This window comes from Coregonus lavaretus, assembly GCF_964263955.1.
Source record: "Coregonus lavaretus genome assembly, chromosome: 1".
NCBI lineage: Eukaryota > Metazoa > Chordata > Actinopteri > Salmoniformes > Salmonidae > Coregonus > Coregonus lavaretus.
The window spans coordinates 1867260-1884638 of NC_139988.1; the positions used below are offsets into that span (position 1 = coordinate 1867260).

General features: G+C 42.8%; 2 protein-coding genes across 4 annotated transcripts in view; both read left to right on the forward strand.

The window, feature by feature from the left end:
- The window catches only part of LOC311130056 (protein FAM135A-like), a 50003-nt gene extending 42425 nt beyond the window's left edge, over positions 1-7578 (forward strand). For both annotated transcript variants that reach the window (XM_084162694.1, XM_084162695.1), the window contains exons 19-22: positions 3407-3558; positions 4243-4353; positions 4522-4635; positions 5600-7578. In XM_084162694.1, coding sequence (XP_084018820.1) covers positions 3407-3558; positions 4243-4353; positions 4522-4635; positions 5600-5805 — 583 coding nt within the window. In that variant the 3' untranslated portion in view covers positions 5806-7578. The remainder of the gene's footprint in view (positions 1-3406; positions 3559-4242; positions 4354-4521; positions 4636-5599) is intronic.
- A 2422-nt stretch (positions 7579-10000) lies between these two features.
- LOC311104013 (FERM domain-containing protein 6-like) overlaps positions 10001-17379 on the forward strand; it is a 38681-nt gene continuing 31302 nt past the window's right edge. Inside the window, exon 1 of one of the 2 annotated variants that reach the window (XM_084145659.1) lies at positions 10001-10178. The gene's annotated coding sequence lies outside the window, so the exon portion shown is untranslated. The remainder of the gene's footprint in view (positions 10179-17379) is intronic. The other variant, XM_084145660.1, reaches the window with a different exon arrangement.

Here is a 17379-nt window from a genome sequence, read left to right on the forward strand (position 1 = left end):
TACAGGTCAGTTGTCATTTAGGCAGGTTACCTTAGTGTTCTTGGGCACAGGGACTATGGTGGTCTGCTTGAAAGATGTTGGTATTACAGACTCCGACAGGGAGAGGTTGAAAATGTCAGTGAAGACACTTGCCAGTTGGTCAGTGCATGCTCAGAGTACACATCCTGGTAATCCGTCTGGCCCTGCGGCCTTGTGAATGTTGACCTATTTAAAGGTCTTACTCACATCGGCTACGGAGAGCGTGATCACACAGTCATCCGGAACAGCTGATGCTCTCATGCATGCTTCAGTGTTGCTTGCCTCGAAGAGAGCATAGAAGTAATTTAGCTTGTCTGGTATGCTCGGTGGCAGAAACATTATGTACAGTATAAGTCACAAAAAACGCAAAAAAACACACACAATAGCACAATTGGTTAGGAGCCTGTAAATCGTCAGCCATCCCCTCCGGCGCCGTTATAGGTTACATATGGTTCTTCAGATCTACAACCTCACAGTCTCTAAGATCAGGTACATATGGTTCTTCAGATCTACAACCTCACAGTCTCTAAGATCAGGTCCATATGGTTCTTCAGATCTACAACCTCACAGTCTCTAAGATCAGGTACATATGGTTCTTCAGATCTACAACCTCACAGTCTCTAAGATCAGGTACATCTGGGTCTTCAGATCTACAACCTCAGTCTCTAAGATCAGGTACATATGGTTCTTCAGATCTACAACCTCACCGTCTCTAAGATCAGGTACATATGGTTCTTCAGATCTACAACCTCACCGTCTCTAAGATCAGGTACATCTGGTTCTTCAGATCTACAACCTCACCGTCTCTAAGATCAGGTACATATGGTTCTTCAGATCTACAACCTCACAGTCTCTAAGATCAGGTACATCTGGGTCTTCAGATCTACAACCTCAGTCTCTAAGATCAGGTACATATGGTTCTTCAGATCTACAACCTCACCGTCTCTAAGATCAGGTACATATGGTTCTTCAGATCTACAACCTCACCGTCTCTAAGATCAGGTACATATGGTTCTTCAGATCTACAACCTCACAGTCTCTAAGATCAGGTCCATATGGTTCTTCAGATCTACAGCCTCACAGTCTCTAAGATCAGGTACATCTGGTTCTTCAGATCTACAACCTCACCGTCTCTTCTTCTTACCAAGGCTGACTACTATGGGTGCAATAGTCTAAAGTGCCTCCCTCTCCTCTTGTCCTTCATCTGCACTAATTGAAAGAACAAGTAATAATGGGACAGGTTAAAGCAACATAGTGGATCTCTACCAGCCATGATTGGACTTTTACCTGTCCAGTCAGTCACCTTGGCCCCTGTCCAGTCAGTCACCTTGGCCCCTGTCCAGTCAGTCACCTTGGCCCCTGTCCAGTCAGTCACCTTGGCCCCTGTCCAGTCAGTCACCTTGGCCCCTGTCCAGACAGTCACCTTGGCCCCTGTCCAGTCTGTCACCTTTTCCCCTCCTTTTCCCCTGTCCAGTCAGCCACCGTTGCCCTATCCAGTCCGTCACATTTGTCCTGTCCAGTCCGGCACCCTTGCCCTGTCTAGTCAGGCACCTTTGCACTGTCCTGTCAGGCACCTTTTCCCTGTCCAGTCAGGCACCTTTGCCCTGTCCAGTCCGTCACCTTTGCCCTGTCCTGTCAGGCACCTTTGCCCTGTCCAGTCCGTCACCTTTGCCCTGTCCTGTCAGGCACCTTTGCCCTGTCTAGTCAGGCACCTTTGCACTGTCCTGTCAGGCACCTTTTCCCTGTCCAGTCAGGCACCTTTGCCCTGTCCAGTCCGTCACCTTTGCCCTGTCCTGTCAGGCACCTTTGCCCTGTCCAGTCCGGCACCTTTGCCCTGTCCTGTCAGGCACCTTTGCCCTGTCCTGTCAGGCACCTTTGCCCTGTCTAGTCAGGCACCTTTGCACTGTCCTGTCAGGCACCTTTGCCCTGTCCTGTCAGGCACCTTTGCCCTGTCCAGTCCGGCACCTTTGCCCTGTCCTGTCAGGCACCTTTGCCCTGTCCTGTCAGGCACCTTTGCCCTGTCCAGTCCGTCACCTTTTCCCCTCCTTTTGCCCTGTCCAGTCCGTCACCTTTTCCCCTCCTTTTGCCCTGTCCAGTCCGTCACCTTTGCCCTGTCCAGTCCGTCACCTTTGCCCTGTCCAGTCCGTCACCTTTGCCCTGTCCAGTCCGTCACCTTTGCCCTGTCCAGTCCGTCACCTTTGCCCTGTCCAGTCCGTCACCTTTGCCCTGTCCAGTCCGTCACCTTTGCCCTGTCCAGTCAGTCACCTTTTCCCCTGTCCAGTCAGTCACCTTTGCCCTGTCCAGTCAGTCACCTTTGCCCTGTCCAGTCAGTCCTTTGCCCTGTCCAGTCAGTCACCTTTGCCCTGTCCAGTCAGTCACCTTTGCCCTGTCCAGTCAGTCACCTTTGCCCTGTCCAGTCAGTCACCTTTGCCCTGTCCAGTCAGTCACCTTTGCCCTGTCCAGTCAGTCACCTTTGCCCTGTCCAGTCAGTCACCTTTTCCCCTCCTTTTGCCCTGTCCAGTCCGTCACCTTTTCCCCTCCTTTTGCCCTGTCCAGTCCGTCACCTTTGCCCTGTCCAGTCCGTCACCTTTGCCCTGTCCAGTCAGTCACCTTTTCCCCTGTCCAGTCAGTCACCTTTGCCCTGTCCAGTCAGTCACCTTTGCCCTGTCCAGTCAGTCACCTTTGCCCTGTCCAGTCAGTCACCTTTGCCCTGTCCAGTCAGTCACCGTTGCCCTGTCCAGTCAGTCACCTTTTCCCCTCCTTTTGCCCTGTCCAGTCCGTCACCTTTTCCCCTCCTTTTGCCCTGTCCAGTCCGTCACCTTTTCCCCTCCTTTTGCCCTGTCCAGTCAGTCACCTTTGCCCTGTCCAGTCCGTCACCTTTCCCCTGTCCAGTCCGTCACCTTTGCCCTGTCCAGTCCGTCACCTTTCCCCTGTCCAGTCCGTCACCTTTGCCCTGTCCAGTCAGTCACCTTTGCCCTGTCCAGTCAGTCACCTTTGCCCTGTCCAGTCAGTCACCATTCCAATCAGTGCAGATGGAGGAAAGGAGACAAGGAGAGGAAGCAGCTTAATGCTATTGAGATTCTCCCTGGTTTATGACAGTCCTCTCCACACCCATCCATATTGAATGATCCCCCACCATGTGGATCTGTCTCAGTCCTTTAGTACGTTAGTCACACGTGATATCTCAGACACCACTGGCCCGACTTTGACCAAACTTGGTTGAATGATGCGTCTTGCCATAGAGATCTGGCATTTACAAAATTACACTGATTGGCCCAAGCTATAGGGGGGCTGCATCATTGGTGGGGGACAACATGTTTACAGTTGCCTTGTTTGATTTGAGCTCCTGTGTGATCACTGACCTGTATCTATATTCTCTGTTCCTCAGCTTCGTAGGCCATTCCCTGGGGAACCTGATAGTTCGTTCAGTACTGAGCAGACCCAGGTTTAAATGTTACCTGAGCAGACTTCACACCTTCCTCTCGCTGTCTGGACCTCACCTGGGCACCCTGTACAACAGCTCTGCTCTGGTCAACACGGGTATGTTTCTACACTATACCCTCTACACTATGTCTCACTGGGATTTTTCTGAATCTGACAAATATCCTACCTCATTAGATTTATTTCATTCGTGCTCACAGTCGGCTCTGCTGACAGTGTGTTTGCGAGATGCCGGATAAAAAGCCATTTTTAAACTGACTAAGAGAATGAGTAACAACTGGTGAATAGTGGCTTATAGATAGGTGTCAGTCAGTCAGGTGGCTAGCTGCCTGGAGAGGCTTCTATTGCAGTAAAGCTGAAGGGCTCTGGCTAGTATTACTTAGCCAGTTAGAAGGGTGAATGTAAGAAGCTAACATTTAAACCGCACCTACCTCAGCAGGAGCAAAAAATAGGCCAGTAAGTTGTAATAACTTTGCTTTACAGAGAGTAGGCCACTGAGCCAGACAGTGGTGAGGCTGAGGCAGGCTACAATGCCTGCAGGAGGAAGCAGAGGAGACATTTAGACAATACTTTAAAAACAAGATACAACATTCAATTTAAAAAGCTCCTAGCTTCATTTTCTTTTCTTCTTTTTTTATGTATGTGTACTATTCCTGGCAAGCTTACTGTGAAAATGTTTCAGGTATATTTTCCTTTAACTAAGGTCAAGGAAGCAAGGGAATGTCTTGCTCTCCCCTGGTTGTCTTCTAACCCCTGTATTCCTCCTCTCCTCCTTCCTCCCAGGCCTGTGGTTCATGCAGAAGTGGAAGAAGTCTGGCTCTCTGCTACAGCTGACCTGCAGAGACCACTCTGATCCCAGACAGACCTTCCTCTACAAGCTCAGCAAGAAATCTGGTGAGCTGAGCAGAGTAAAGATCATTGTTGTTGATGTTTATTTACAATGCAGTTTGTTACATTGTTAACGCCTTGTATCAATCTGTTCTTTCTTAAATGAAGCTTGTTGTTTTACGATGCCGTCTGTTATTACATTAATAGCTATGCTGTGTCAATGTATTGTGGCAGGTCTGCATCACTTCAGGAACGTGGTGTTAGTCGGCTCTCTGCAGGATCGGTACGTCCCATATCACTCAGCCAGGATAGAGATGTGTAAGACGGCGCTGAAGGACAAACAAACAGGTGAGCCCTACATATTTCTCAGAGCAGGCCACAAAGATGTGTCCTACAGGACATTGGTTCACACTGTAGACAAGCTACTGGACCAAACACTTGAGCCTGGTTCCTGTCGCTGCTGCTTGGGGTTTGCTAGGCCGGGTTACAGTAAAACACTTTGTGACAACTGTTGATGTCCAAATGGCTTTATGAATATATTTGATTGATTGATTGATTCTTGATTGTTGTCATGAATGGCTCAGTTGGTAGAGCATGGTGCTTGCAACGCCGGGATTGTGGGTTAGATTCCAGGACCACCCATACGTAAAATGTATGCATACATGACTGTAAGTCGCTTTGGATAAAAGCGTCTGCTAAATGTCATTATTATCATTATTATCATTATTATTATCATTGTTATTATTATCATTTATCATTATTATCATTGTTATTATTATCATTTATCATTATTATTATTGTTATCATTATTATTATTATCATTATTATTATTATTCTCATCATTATTATAATTATTGTTATCATCATTATTATTTTTATTTTTATTATTAGCATTATTATTCTTATCATTATCATTCTTATCATTATTATTTTTATTAGTATTATTAGCATTATTATTATTATTATCATCATATTTTATTTTATCGGTATTATTATTATCGGCATTATTATTATTATCATTATTATTATTATTATCGTATTAACATTATTATTTTTGTATTATTATTATTATCATTATTATATCATTATCATTTATCGGTATTATTTTAATTATTAGCATTATTATTCTTATCATTATTATTAGCAATATTATTATTATTAGCATTATTATTAGCATTAGCATTAGCATTAGCATTATTATTCTTATCATCATTATTATTATTATCATTATTATCATTATTATTATTCTCTCGGTCTTGCCTTTTTTCTCTCACTCCCTTTCTCTCTCTCTCTCCCCCTCCCCGTCTCCCAGGTTCAATGTATGTAGAGATGATAGAGAACCTGTTGCTGCCGGTGCTCCAGAACAGAGACTGTAACCTGGTGCGTTACGATGTCATCCACGCCCTGCCCAACACCGCCAACTCCCTGATTGGCCGAGCAGCACACATCGCCGTCCTCGACTCTGAGATCTTCCTGGAGAAGTTCTTCCTGGTCGCAGGCCTCAAGTTCTTTCAGTAGGAGAGGAGGGGTCTACGAATCCAACTAATGGCTGGAGGGGGGATGGGAGGGGGCTCTACCAATCTAACCAATGGCTGGAGCGGAGGGACGTTTTTTCAGTAGGAAGCAGGAGTGGCCACCCAATCTAACCAATGGCTGGAGGAGGGAGAATGAGGGCCTCCCAATCAATAACCTGGTCCCATATCTGTTTTGACCTTTTTGGTCAACTCCTATAGCCATTGACATGCCAAAAAATGTATGCATTTGTTGTATCTTGTCGAGGGCACCGGGTGGATGGAGTTTACACATTTAAGACCATGTCATTGGTGCTAAAGTGAGATCTCTGCCCATCTCCACCCGATGACCATAGAAGTTGGCAAGACGGCACAAACTGATCTGGGACCAGGCTAGCAAAAAACCTGTGGCTGGAGGGAAAGAGAGGAGAACGTGGAGCATACATAGAATATCATTACTAGAACATCAATCTAGTGATGCTATTTCTATCATGTGTAGCTTACATTACCTCACTGCATCCAAAACCCAATTCTCAATATTGTATCTGGTTTTAAGGCATATGGTTTTATAGATGCATATGCTTCCATATGGAAGAAGGTCAAAATTCAAATATCAGTTGTTAGTGAATGTACTATGTTCCTCATTTTACTTTTTCTACTTCCATTTTTCAAAGGATGATTTCAAGTTGATTTTATTAATGTACTCGTGGTGGGGGGAAATGGTTTTCCTTATCATATTGTAGTCTTTTCAGTGTTATTTATCTATGAAATTGTTATATTTTACATGGTTTTGTTCAAACCATTCATTCATTTATTAAAACGATTGCAATACCGAACTGGAAATGTAGCTGCTAAAATGTTAAATGGTTATTTCGGTGAGCTAACCCAAGTGTCAAATCTTCTCATATTGCCCTCACCTTTATTTAGAAGGTGCATTTTATTCATCAACAACAAATTAGTCATCAAGTAAAACTAATATACTCTTGCGTTAATTTGCACCTCAACTGTATAAAAAAAAGATTTTGTACTGAGGATGGTCATTTTTATTACGGACATATTTTACTATCAGAATTTTCATTTGTGTTATTTGTTCATTTTACAAAGGTAAAGACTTCCTGTCTAGTCGAACTAACTTAACGGAATCAATTTGATTGTAGCTTGGACAATGCAGCCTGGGACTTATAAGGCTTTGCGGTTTTCTATAGCTCTGGACCAGGGCGTTCGGTGCAGGTTGTTGGCGCTGAGCCTTCCTGAACAGGGGAAGAGGCAACTCGTTGCGCAATGGACCAGAGCTAGATTTTATACTGTATGCTGTTACTTTGCCATTACAGCACAACACTAAAACCCAACCTGGTGTTGGGAACATTATACGAGCCTTGCTTGATTAAAGCATGAGAACATTTTATTACAAGGGGTTTTAAATAAACTTGTTCAACTATTATAGCCAGAAGGGTCGTGTTCATTAGGGCTCACCGTAGCAAACGTTTTCTAACAGAAAGCAAAGAAAGCGTTACTTATTTGACAAGTTCAGGTAGGGAGGAACCCTGTTTGATTCTGTTTTCTTCCGTCTGGTGCCTAATGAATACGACCCAGATGTAAAGGTGGGGTGTTGTAAAGGGTCAGTACTTATGAATAGCACATGTCTTGGTTCATGGAAAGTATTTATGTTTTTTAACATGAGGAGAGTATTGTTTTTAGATATTAAATCAACTTCTCATTTCTTTGTGAAAATGGTTTGTATCATTGCACTCTTTACCATTAAATAAATGTATTATAAATATGTGTTGGTCTTTTTTTCTCATTTATGCAATTTGATTGAAAGTTACAACTCGACTTTTTCACTAGATGGCAGTGTATCTAGTTGTATGTGGATTCCACTGCAACATAATTGCTTTTCCTTGCCAGAGAAATCTATTCCCATCTATTCCAGCTCCAGAATCGAATCTATTCCATCTCCAGAAAATGTTATCCAGACTTGCAGAGTACTAGCCTGGGAGCCGGTCTGGTTCTGCTCTCTTGCCAACTCCTTATGGAACTGTCATGCCAATGGCAAGATGGCTTGACAATGAAATGACAATGGAGTAGGCTAACAACAAAAACAAATAAGGCAATTTAATCCGTCATCAAATAAAGTGTCTCTGGTTGAAATATTTGATGGATTTGGGATTAATGTTCCTCATTATTTGTGGTTGTGGTGTAAATACAAACAACAGTCAACTGTCCAAGGAATGTGTGAACGGACATTCTTTTTTACTAGGCTCTGCCATCCATTCAGTATCTCCTAGCCCAGTTTACCGCTCTCTCCCTTGCTTTTACTAGGCTCTGCCATCCATTCAGTATCTCCTAGCCCAGTTTACCGCTCTCTCCCTCGCCCCCATGTCTGGAGTAAATTATAGAAGCCTGTTGCAACCAGCTACCAGCTGATTTTAGGAATGTTGTCTCCCATGGTAACACAATGGATTCCCGATTGAAAGCTGCCAAGTGACCTCCCTCTCCGCACGCACGCACTCACTACACAAACACCTCCCCTTTTACTCCAGCCTCTCGTCTCTCGACGCCCCCTTTCAGAGAGCAGAGGGGTATTGTGGGATGATGTAATGTGTTCCTGAATGAGACAGTCCTCCTCCAAAGGGACTAAATTACGTTGAGCTGACTGCGAGAAAGAGGAGTGGGGGTGTAGGGGTCAGAGGGCAGTAGATGAGGGGTGACGGGAGTGGTGGTGGTGGTGGTGGGGGGGGGGGGGGGGGGGGGGGGGTTATTAGGCTCATCTCCCCAATGAGATGATGGGAAGTAGACAATGGATGGCCATCTTTTCTTGACCAGGGAAACACAATACAACAACACCAGGTGTGAGTCTGTCAACAGTATTGTCCAGAGATCACAGTCCTGGGGGCAGTTTATCTGTCCGTGGCCTCTTTTACACATCCTGTCCACCAGCAGAGTGCAAAGTTGTTAAATATCTCACACAGCCTAATTAAGGCTTGATAAGAGGACTGGGGATTTTTTCTTTCTGTCAGATAGGTGTTATGTACTATATATGTGTCAGATGATAGTCTATTGTCAGTAAAGTAGCAACTGTTTAAACATGTAATCTAACTCTGGAGAATATCCCTTGAAATTACCTATTAGTTTAAGACTAGCCTTAATCTGTGTCCTTGAAACCCTCCTATACCGTTAAAGCATCTGTTAGAAAATCCTATCTTCAGCAATAATCACAGTCATTCGCTAAACTAGATAACATAAGAAATCAACAGGTTGATCTGGAGACAGCATTATGGTCTCGGACTGTGGAGCTAATTAGCTGTAATCTCATATGAACTAATGCTAATCTGGGTAATCTGCCTTTTATTGGAGTAAACCCGCTCAAACATTCATTATTGTTGCATTCCCTGGATTATTTCCCCAGACAATTAATGAGGCTTGAAACTGGACGCACCATGGCTAACTCAGGACATGGTGGAGATACGTGGTCGTATGTTTAGTTTAGGGAAGGTTAGATTTCCCTCATTGTTCAACAGCAATGATTAGAAAATACATGTTCATATAATTTAAATTATGGAGGCATATTTAGATTTTTGTTGGATTAAAATAATGATTTCTAATTTAGAATTTCCATTAAGTCTTTCTAAAAACCTTTTCTTTCACACGTTGATGGGCTATATTAGCAGTATACTGGGGAGTTATGAAATTAGCTTGCTGTCAATCATGCTGAATCATCCATATTACCATGCAATAAAAACGTGGCCAATAAATTCATTATATGGCGTGTACATTGGGATGTCCTGGTCTCACACTCAACTCACCTTGAGCCATAAACTATTGAACCAAACACAAATATAATAGCAATATTTAATATAAACTAGGGTGACGTTCTGTCAGTATGAGAAAGTACATGGTTACAAGTCCTGAATTTATACAACGTAATAACTCCCTGCTTGTAAATTGCTCATTTAAATCACGGGACCACTGAATAGGAAATGAAAAGGGTGGTGTTCATTCTTTTAACGTGTTGTTTCCCAATTAATAAGTGTGATATTGACGATGTTTAATGTAGCTCGCTATTAATTGCGAAACATAGACAATATGGTTATCAGTCAGAAAACGAATTTTTATACTAAACTATGCTAAAACATACACCCCTTCGATTCATTGCAGTTGGTATAGTCCAGTCTGTTGAGTCTCGCTCAACAGAGGAGCATCTTGAAAGTTTTTGAACATCACACCAATGTTGCTACTTTTTCGCTGTCCGCCAAAACCATCAAACTACGTTCCGTTATTTTAGGGATAATTTGGGATAATTTGTCTCATTTATACGTCTGGATAACCTCAACAACATCGTTTTGTTTAAGATATTCAGGTGTTTGCTGGTTTCATCTGTCGGTAAGTATTACTATTCAACTATTTAAGGCGGCTATTGGCAGAACATGCAATCACTTGTTGCTCTTCTATTTCCCGTGAATGTTCGTGTTTATGTGTGTTCATGATGCGTTTAACGTCTCCATTATTCCTTCAATACAATATTGCATTCGTTCGTCTACTATTTTAGTTTATAGGCTACTTAGTATGCTCTAACGTTGCCTAATAAATACATTTTTACGAATCGAATCAATTTTGATAAGCATACCACTGCTCCAATGTAATATCATTATGATCATTCTCTAATTGAATTACATCACATTGATGTCCCACTCCTAACTAGATTGGATGTACATTTGAATTCAACGAGGAAAGTGTCAATATTATTATTTTGGAAGCAGGTGCCCTCATAGCCTCTATTGCTCAGAGGCTACATGTTTCTCTCATCTCCCAGTTTCCTTCAATGACACCTTCCTCTCAAACCCTTGTCTATGTCCTGAAGAACAGTGTTGTACACTATATTACAGAGGGCTGTTCGTGTTCAAGCTCTCTGCTTTGCTTTCTGCATGATTAGTTCTCAAAAACAAAGATTAATGTAACCCCAAGCGTCCACAGAAAATATACACTTTTCCACGTCCTCAGCCTTCCATACATCTCTCTCTCCCTAACTCTGTCCCACACTCTAAAACTCTCTCTCTCTCTCTCTCTCTCTCTCTCTCTCTCTCTCTCTCTCTCAATCTCTCTCTCAATCTCTCTCTCTCTCTCTCTCTCTCTCTCTCTCTCTCTCTCTCTCTCTCTCTCTCTCTCTCTCTCTCTCTCTCTCTCAATCTCTCTCTCTCTCTCTCTCTCTCTCTCTCTCTCTCTCTCTCTCTCTCTCTCTCTCTCTCTCTCTCTCTCTCTCTCTCTATTCAATGTTTTCTTATTTTCAATTTAAGGGCTTTATTGGCATGGGAAACGTATGTTAACATTGCCAAAGCAAGTGAAGTAGATAGTAAACAAAAGTGAAATAAACAATAAATATTAACAGTAAACATTACACTCAGAAGTTCCAAAAGAATAAACACATTTCAAATGTCATATTATGTGTATATACAGTGTTGTAACAATGTGCAAATAGTTAAAGTACAAATGGGAAAATAAATAATCCTAAATATGGGTTGTATTTACAATGGTGTTTGTTCTTCACTGGTTGCCCTTTTCTTGTGGCAACAGGTCACAAATCTTGCAGCTGTGATGGCACACTGTGGTTTTTCACCCAGTAGATAAGGGAGTTTATCAAAATTGGGTTTGTTTTCGAATTCTTTGTGGATCGCTGTAATCTGAGGGAAATATGTGTCTCTAATATGGGCATACATTTGGCAGGAGGTTAGGAAGTGCAGCTCAGTTTCCACCTCATTTTGTGGGCAGTGTGCACATAGTCCGTCTTCTCTTGAGAGCCAAGTCTGCCTACGGCGGCCTTTCTCAATAGCAAGGCTATGCTCAATGAGTCTGTACATAGTCAAAGCTTTACTTAAGTTTGGGTCAGTCACAGTGGTCAGGTATTCTGCCACTGTGTACTCTCTGTTTAGAGCCAAATAGCATTCTAGTTTGCTCAGTTTTTTTGTTAATTCTTTTCAATGTGTCAAGTAATTCTTATTCTGTCTCTCTCTCTCTCTCTCGCTCTCTTCTCAGTATGTAATAATTTAATGTTATTCTCATATTCCTTGGAAACCCCCATAATTTAGTGTTGGATCACTCTGAATGTTTCTACCAAAGGTCTCTAGTCGCTGCACCATGAAATGGATGCCTTGCTCATCTGAGATTGGAATGCTAGGTTGTTATGAGGTGATTAGTTTCGGTCTGGTGGTTGTGTGTGTGTGTGTGTGTGTGTGTTTCATGCGACTGTGTGTCCATGCTTCCCCAGTCCCCTCATCAAGATTCTACCAGTACGCTGGAGTGTTCAATTCACTGTTCAAAGTGTTCAACAGGGCAGTCCGTTGGCAGCTCTTTGCACCTTAAAGGGCTTGTACACTACAGAGCAGTGGTGCAGCAGTCCGATCGTGCATCTCAAATGGCACCCTATTCCCTATATAGTGCACTAATTTTGACCAGAGCCCTATGGGCCTTGGTCTAACGCAGTGCACTAAATAGGGAATATGGTGCCATTTGGGATGCTGGCGGCATGTAGAGTGCAGTGGTCTGGTGAAGTGGTCTGGTGCATTTATTGTTTTTGCACATTCAGAGTGTGCTCGTAACCAGGGGTTATAACAGTCTTGAAGGGGATTTAAGGCAGATGGCTGGGAATGTAGTGCCTTCAGAAAGTACTCACACCCCTTTACTTTTTCCACATTTGGTTGTTACAGCCTGAATATTACATTGAGATTATGTGTCACTGATTTACACACAATACCCCATAATGTGAAAGTTGAATTTTATTTGTATAAAACTTTAGAAATTAATACAAAATTTAAAAGCTGAAATGTCTTGAGTCAATAAGTATTCAATTCAATCCCTTTGTTATGGCTAAAAACGTTCAGGAGTAAAAATGTGCTTAACAAGTCACATAATAAGTTGCATGCACTCACTCTGTGTGCAATAATAGTGTTTAACATGATTTTTGAATAGCTACCTCATCTCTGTACCCCACACATACAATTATCTGTAAGGTCCCTCAGTCGAGCAGTGCATTTCTCAAGGAGGTTTTTCAATGCCTCCCGAAGAAGGCCACCGATTTGGTAGATGTGTAAAAATAGACAAGAGCATGGTGAAGTTATTAATTAGACCTTTTGGATGGTGTATCAATACATCCGGTCACTACAAAGATGCAGGTGTCCTTCCTATCTCAGTTGCCGGAGAGGAAGGAAACTGCTCAGGGATTTCACTATGAGGCCAATGGTGATTACAGTTTAATGGTTGTGATATGAGAAAACTGAGGATAGATCAACAACATTGTAGTTACTCCACAATACTAACCTAAATGACAGAGTGAAAAGAAGGAAGCCTCTACAGAATACAAATATTCCAAAACATGCATCCTGTTTGCAATAAGGCACTTAAGTAATACTGCAAAAAATGTGGCAAAGAAATTAACTTTTTGTCCTGAATACAAAGCATTATGTTTGGGGCAAATCCAACACAACACATCACTGAGTACCTCCTCTTCATATTTTCAAGCATGGTGGTGGCTGCATCATGTTATAGGTGTACTTGGCATTGGCAAGGGAGTTATTTTAGGATAAAAAGAAACGGAATACAGCTATAAGCACATGCAAAATCCTAGAGGAAAACCTGGTTCAGTCTGTTTTCCAACAGACACTGGGAGACTAATTCACCTTTCAGCAGGACAAAAACCTAAACCACAAGGCCAAATCTACACTGGAGTTGGTTACCAAGACGACATGGAATGTTCCTGAGTGGCCGAGTTACAGTTTTGACTTAAATTGACTTGAAGATCTATGGCAAGACTTGAAAATGGCTGTCTAGCAATGATCAACAATCAATTTGACAGTGCTTGAAGAATTTAAAAAATAATGAATGGCTAAACATAATAAAATCCAGGTGTGCAAAGCTCTTAGAGACTTACCAAAGAAGACTCACAGCTGTAATCACTGCCAAAGGTGCTTCTACAAAGTATTGACTCAGGGGTGTGAATACTTGATATATATCTGTATTTCATTTTCAATAAATTTGCTAGAATTTCTAAAAACATGTTTTCACTTTTATTATAGGGTTTTGTGTGTGTGTATAGAGTATTGTGTGTAGATGGATAACACAACAAAATGTGGAATAAGTCAAGGGGTAGGAATACTTTCTGAAGGAACTATCAGACACACAATATGTAGTGTATCTACTGTTAATTCTCCTTGACACCAGCCAGTTCCAAACTTACTGCTCCCCATTTTTAAAGGGGCAATCTGGGATTCCCCCACCACTTTTTTTGGGACAGCTGTGGGATGGGGCTGGAGAAATGTAACCACTCAAAAATGTATAGACAGAGCTATGAATGCAAGGACTCAAGTGCAAGGAATTACCACAGTCCATTCGTTGCATCCTTCATCTATTCTCGCTCATTCAAAACCGTTGGGACAAAGTTCCCTTTGTCAACAGAAACTGTGACGATGGATTGAACTGTCTAGGGTATTAACGCTTATACAATTCTAAGTGTAAACTCATGTTTGTCATACGCATAACTCACATTCCTAGTACATAGTAGTGGGAGCTGTCTGAATACATACAGGTTCCTGTATAGTCTAGTATAGTAGTGGGGGCTGTCTGAATACATACAGGTTCCTGTATAGTCTAGTATAGTAGTGGGGGCTGTCTGAATACATACAGGTTCCTGTATAGTCTAGTATAGTAGTGGGGGCTGTCTGAATACATACAGGTTCCTGTATAGTCTAGTATAGTAGTGGGGGCTGTCTGAATACATACAGGTTCCTGTATAGTCTAGTATAGTAGTGGGGGCTGTCTGAATACATACAGGTTCCTGTATAGTCTAGTATAGTAGTGGGGGCTGTCTGAATACATACAGGTTCCTGTATAGTCTAGTATAGTAGTGGGGGCTGTCTGAATACATACAGGTTCCTGTATAGTATAGTATAGTAGTGGGGGCTGTCTGAATACATACAGGTTCCTGTATAGTCTAGTATAGTAGTGGGGGCTGTCTGAATACATACAGGTTCCTGTATAGTCTAGTATAGTAGTGGGGGCTGTCTGAATACATACAGGTTCCTGTATAGTCTAGTATAGTAGTGGGGGCTGTCTGAATACATACAGGTTCCTGTATAGTCTAGTATAGTAGTGGGGGCTGTCTGAATACATACAGGTTCCTGTATAGTCTAGTATAGTAGTGGGGGCTGTCTGAATACATACAGGTTCCTGTATAGTCTAGTATAGTAGTGGGGGCTGTCTGAATACATACAGGTTCCTGTATAGTAGTGGGGGCTGTCTGAATACATACAGGTTCCTGTATAGTCTAGTATAGTAGTGGGGGCTGTCTGAATACATACAGGTTCCTGTATAGTCTAGTATAGTAGTGGGGGCTGTCTGAATACATACAGGTTCCTGTATAGTCTAGTATAGTAGTGGGGGCTGTCTGAATACATACAGGTTCCTGTATAGTCTAGTATAGTAGTGGGGGCTGTCTGAATACATACAGGTTCCTGTATAGTCTAGTATAGTAGTGGGGGCTGTCTGAATACATACAGGTTCCTGTATAGTCTAGTATAGTAGTGGGGGCTGTCTGAATACATACAGGTTCCTGTATAGTCTAGTATAGTAGTGGGGGCTGTCTGAATACATACAGGTTCCTGTATAGTAGTGGGGGCTGTCTGAATACCTACAGGTTCCTGTATAGTCTAGTATAGTAGTGGGGGCTGTCTGAATACATACAGGTTCCTGTATAGTCTAGTATAGTAGTGGGGGCTGTCTGAATACATACAGGTTCCTGTATAGTCTAGTATAGTAGTGGGGGCTGTCTGAATACATACAGGTTCCTGTATAGTCTAGTATAGTAGTGGGGGCTGTCTGAATACATACAGGTTCCTGTATAGTCTAGTATAGTAGTGGGGGCTGTCTGAATACATACAGGTTCCTGTATAGTCTAGTATAGTAGTGGGGGCTGTCTGAATACATACAGGTTCCTGTATAGTCTGAATACATACAGGTTCCTGTATAGTCTAGTATAGTAGTGGGGGGTGTCTGAATACATACAGGTTCCTGTATAGTCTAGTATAGTAGTGGGGGCTGTCTGAATACATACAGGTTCCTGTATAGTCTGAATACATACAGGTTCCTGTATAGTCTAGTATAGTAGTGGGGGCTGTCTGAATACATACAGGTTCCTGTATAGTCTAGTATAGTAGTGGGGGCTGTCTGAATACATACAGGTTCCTGTATAGTCTAGTATAGTAGTGGGGGCTGTCTGAATACATACAGGTTCCTGTATAGTCTAGTATAGTAGTGGGGGCTGTCTGAATACATACAGGTCCTGCCACGGCAGAATCATTGCCGCCACACCAAAAGAAACATCCTATTTCTACCAAACATTTCAATAAAGTTCTGTAAAGCACATTTGCTTTTCTTGGTAAATAGATAGTCTGTCTGGGTTCAACACAGTTCTGAAGGTTATTTAGCTCTGTGAGATGAGGTAGGCAGCCTGCAACTCAAGAAACACAGTGCGCGAGTGACCAGTGCGCCAGTGACCAGTGCTCGATACAGTGAAGCTCTGCGGCGCGAAACACAATTCACTTGACTCACTTCAGAATGCACCTGCGCGAGAAACTGCAAGAAAGGTACGTTAACTTGTTTGTTTGACTAACGTTAGCTAGCCAACTAGTTAACTACATAAACTAGCTATAACCTAAAAACTCTACTAACATCATTTAGATCTATAATATTGCTGCCACAATTGTAACGGCAATTAGCCATCCAATATCCACAAGTATGTTGATGATAGAAACATGGTTAATTAACGTTACTAGGCTAGCAAGTTAGCTAGCTAGTTCGTTTGGAACTGTATCAAGTGCAAGCAAGATAGCTACATTTATCTGTCTTTGAAATATTTCCCAACCACAGCAGCGAAAGAGAAAGGGGGAGCAGGGACGAGTGTCAGGTAAAGTTAACTTAGCTAGCTAACGTCAAATCAGCCTGAATTAGATGAAACAGAGGAGAGCAGAGTGGAACAGAGGAAAGGAGAGAGGAGGGCAGAGTGGAACAGAGGAAAGGAGAGAGGAGGGCAGAGTGGAACAGAGGAAAGGAGAGAGGAGAGCAGAGTGGAACAGAGGAAAGGAGAGAGGAGGGCAGAGTGGAACAGAGGAAAGGAGAGAGGAGAGCAGAGTGGAACAGAGGAAAGGAGAGAGGAGAGCAGAGTGGAACAGAGGAAAGGAGAGAGGAGAGCAGAGTGGAACAGAGGAAAGGAGAGAGGAGAGCAGAGTGGAACAGAGGAAAGGAGAGAGGAGAGCAGAGTGGAACAGAGGAAAGGAGAGAGGAGAGCAGAGTGGAACAGAGGAAAGGAGAGAGGAGAGCAGAGTGGAACAGAGGAAAGGAGAGAGGAGAGCAGAGTGGAACAGAGGAAAGGAGAGAGGAGAGCAGAGTGGAACAGAGGAAAGGAGAGAGGAGAGCAGAGTGGAACAGAGGAAAGGAGAGAGGAGAGCAGAGTGGAACAGAGGAACGGAGAGAGGAGAGCAGAGTAGAACAGAGGAAAGGAGAGAGGAGCAGAGTGGAACAGAGGAAAGGAGAGAGGAGA